This window comes from Cryptomeria japonica, chromosome 10 (assembly GCF_030272615.1).
Source record: "Cryptomeria japonica chromosome 10, Sugi_1.0, whole genome shotgun sequence".
NCBI classification, from domain to species: Eukaryota; Viridiplantae; Streptophyta; class Pinopsida; order Cupressales; family Cupressaceae; genus Cryptomeria; species Cryptomeria japonica.
The window spans coordinates 309,661,742-309,663,642 of NC_081414.1; the positions used below are offsets into that span (position 1 = coordinate 309,661,742).

Below are 1,901 nucleotides of genomic sequence, written 5' to 3' on the forward strand. Positions count from 1 at the left end.
TTAAAGGAGATCTAATCGGTCTTCAAACAAAACTAAAAACTACAGTATTACCTTGGTCAGGCTCTGATCATTACCCGGTATGTTTAGAACTTATGGGGGAAACAAAGAAAACTGGGTGTCCCTTCAAGTTTGAAAGAATGTGGTTTACACATGAAGACTTCCTCCCCAACATACAAAAATGGTGGAAGGATAGTGTCTTTGTAGGATAAAAAATGTATTGTCTGGTCTCTAAACTGAAAGAGATTAAGCACAAATTATTAGATTGGAACAAAAAGAAATTTAAAAACATCTTTGAGGAAAAGTCAAGAATTGAGAAAGGGCTGGAGACAATAAACACTGATGTGATGCAAAACAGGATGACCTCTGAAACATACGAGGCTGAGAAAATGCTTTTATTTGAATATGAAGGCATTATGGCCAGAGAAGAGATATACTGGAAACATAAATCTCTAGAGACATGGTTAGAAGATGGTGATAGAAACACCAATTTTTTTCACAACAGTGTCGAAATGAAAAGGGTAGCAAATAAGATTACTCAAATCACCAATGACAGTGATCAGATCATAACGGATCAAGATCTGATAGCAAAAGATGCAATCAAGTATTTTGAAAATATCCTCAACAATTGGGAACACTCAGACCTCCCTAACAATAGAATCTTATTAAATAACATGCCCAAACTGATAACAGAGGGTGATAATAAAATGTTAAACTCTAAAATCACCCATGAAGAAGTTAAAACGGCTTTGGCACAATTTCAGGGAGATAAAGCCCTTGGACCGAATGGCTTCCCTGCTAGGTTTTTTCAGAAATACTGGCACATCTTAGGGGACGAGGTTACTAATGCCTTGGAATCCGTCACAATGTAGGGAAATTCCTAAAAGAGATCAATAACACCTTTTTGGCCTTAATTCCAAAGAAGGAGAACCCCTCAAAGTGGGAAGAGTTCAGACCCATTTCTCTATGTAACATGACTTATAAACTACTAGCTAAAGTCATGGCGAATAGACTAAAAAAATTACTGCCCACCATAAGATCAAAAGAACAAATAGGCTTTGTACCCAATAGATCAATTTTGGATGGAATTATTATTGTTCAGGAAGTCATCCACTCCTGTCAGTTCCAAGGGCAGCCTAATATGATGATAAAATTAGATATAAAAAAGGCTTATGACAAGCCTAATATGATGATAAAATTAGATATAAAAAAGGCTTATGACAAAGTGGATTGGTACTTCCTTTGTAGTTGCATGAAGGCCTTTGGCTTTAACAAACAATGGATCAATTGGGTTTACTTCTACATATCAAACCCTAGGTTCTCTATCTTACTAAATGGGAAACCAGAAGGTTTATTTGAAGTATCCAGGGGACTCAGACAGGGTGACCCTTTGTCCCCATTCTTATTTATAATTATGTCTAAAGCCTTAGGTAGAAGCCTGGATGCATCATGGAGGTCTAGCAGACTGACAGGGATTCATATGACTGGTGGGGTAGAACCATGCACCCATAAATAGTTTGCTGATGATACAATGATTTTGGGGAAAGGACAATTAAAGGAAGCTAAGGAAATCAAGAACATATTACAATCTTATAGGCTGGTTTTAGGAGAGATGGCAAACAAGGAGAAATAAAAAATATTCTTCTTTAATATGGAAGCACAGAAGGAATACAAGATAGCTTCGTATCTAGGGTACAAAATAGGGCATCTACCATTCACGTATTTAGGGATGCCTCTGGACAAAGGTATCAGAACCAATAAACTTTGGGATCCCCTGATTGAAAAAGTAAGGAAGTAGCTGTCATCTTGGAAAGCCTTATGGCTGACAGGGACAGGAAGATCAACCCTCATAAAAATAGTATTAGCGGCAATGCCTATCTATTGTCTATCATGTATACCACTTC

General features: G+C 37.2%; 1 protein-coding gene across 1 annotated transcript; it reads left to right on the forward strand.

Annotated features, from left to right (window-relative positions):
- Nucleotides 1-212: 212 nt before the first annotated feature.
- On the forward strand, nucleotides 213-869 carry LOC131858947 (uncharacterized). Its single transcript, XM_059212444.1, has one exon. The coding sequence runs from the start codon at nucleotides 213-215 to the stop codon at nucleotides 867-869; it is 657 nt and encodes a 218-aa protein (XP_059068427.1).
- Nucleotides 870-1,901: the final 1,032 nt, after the last annotated feature.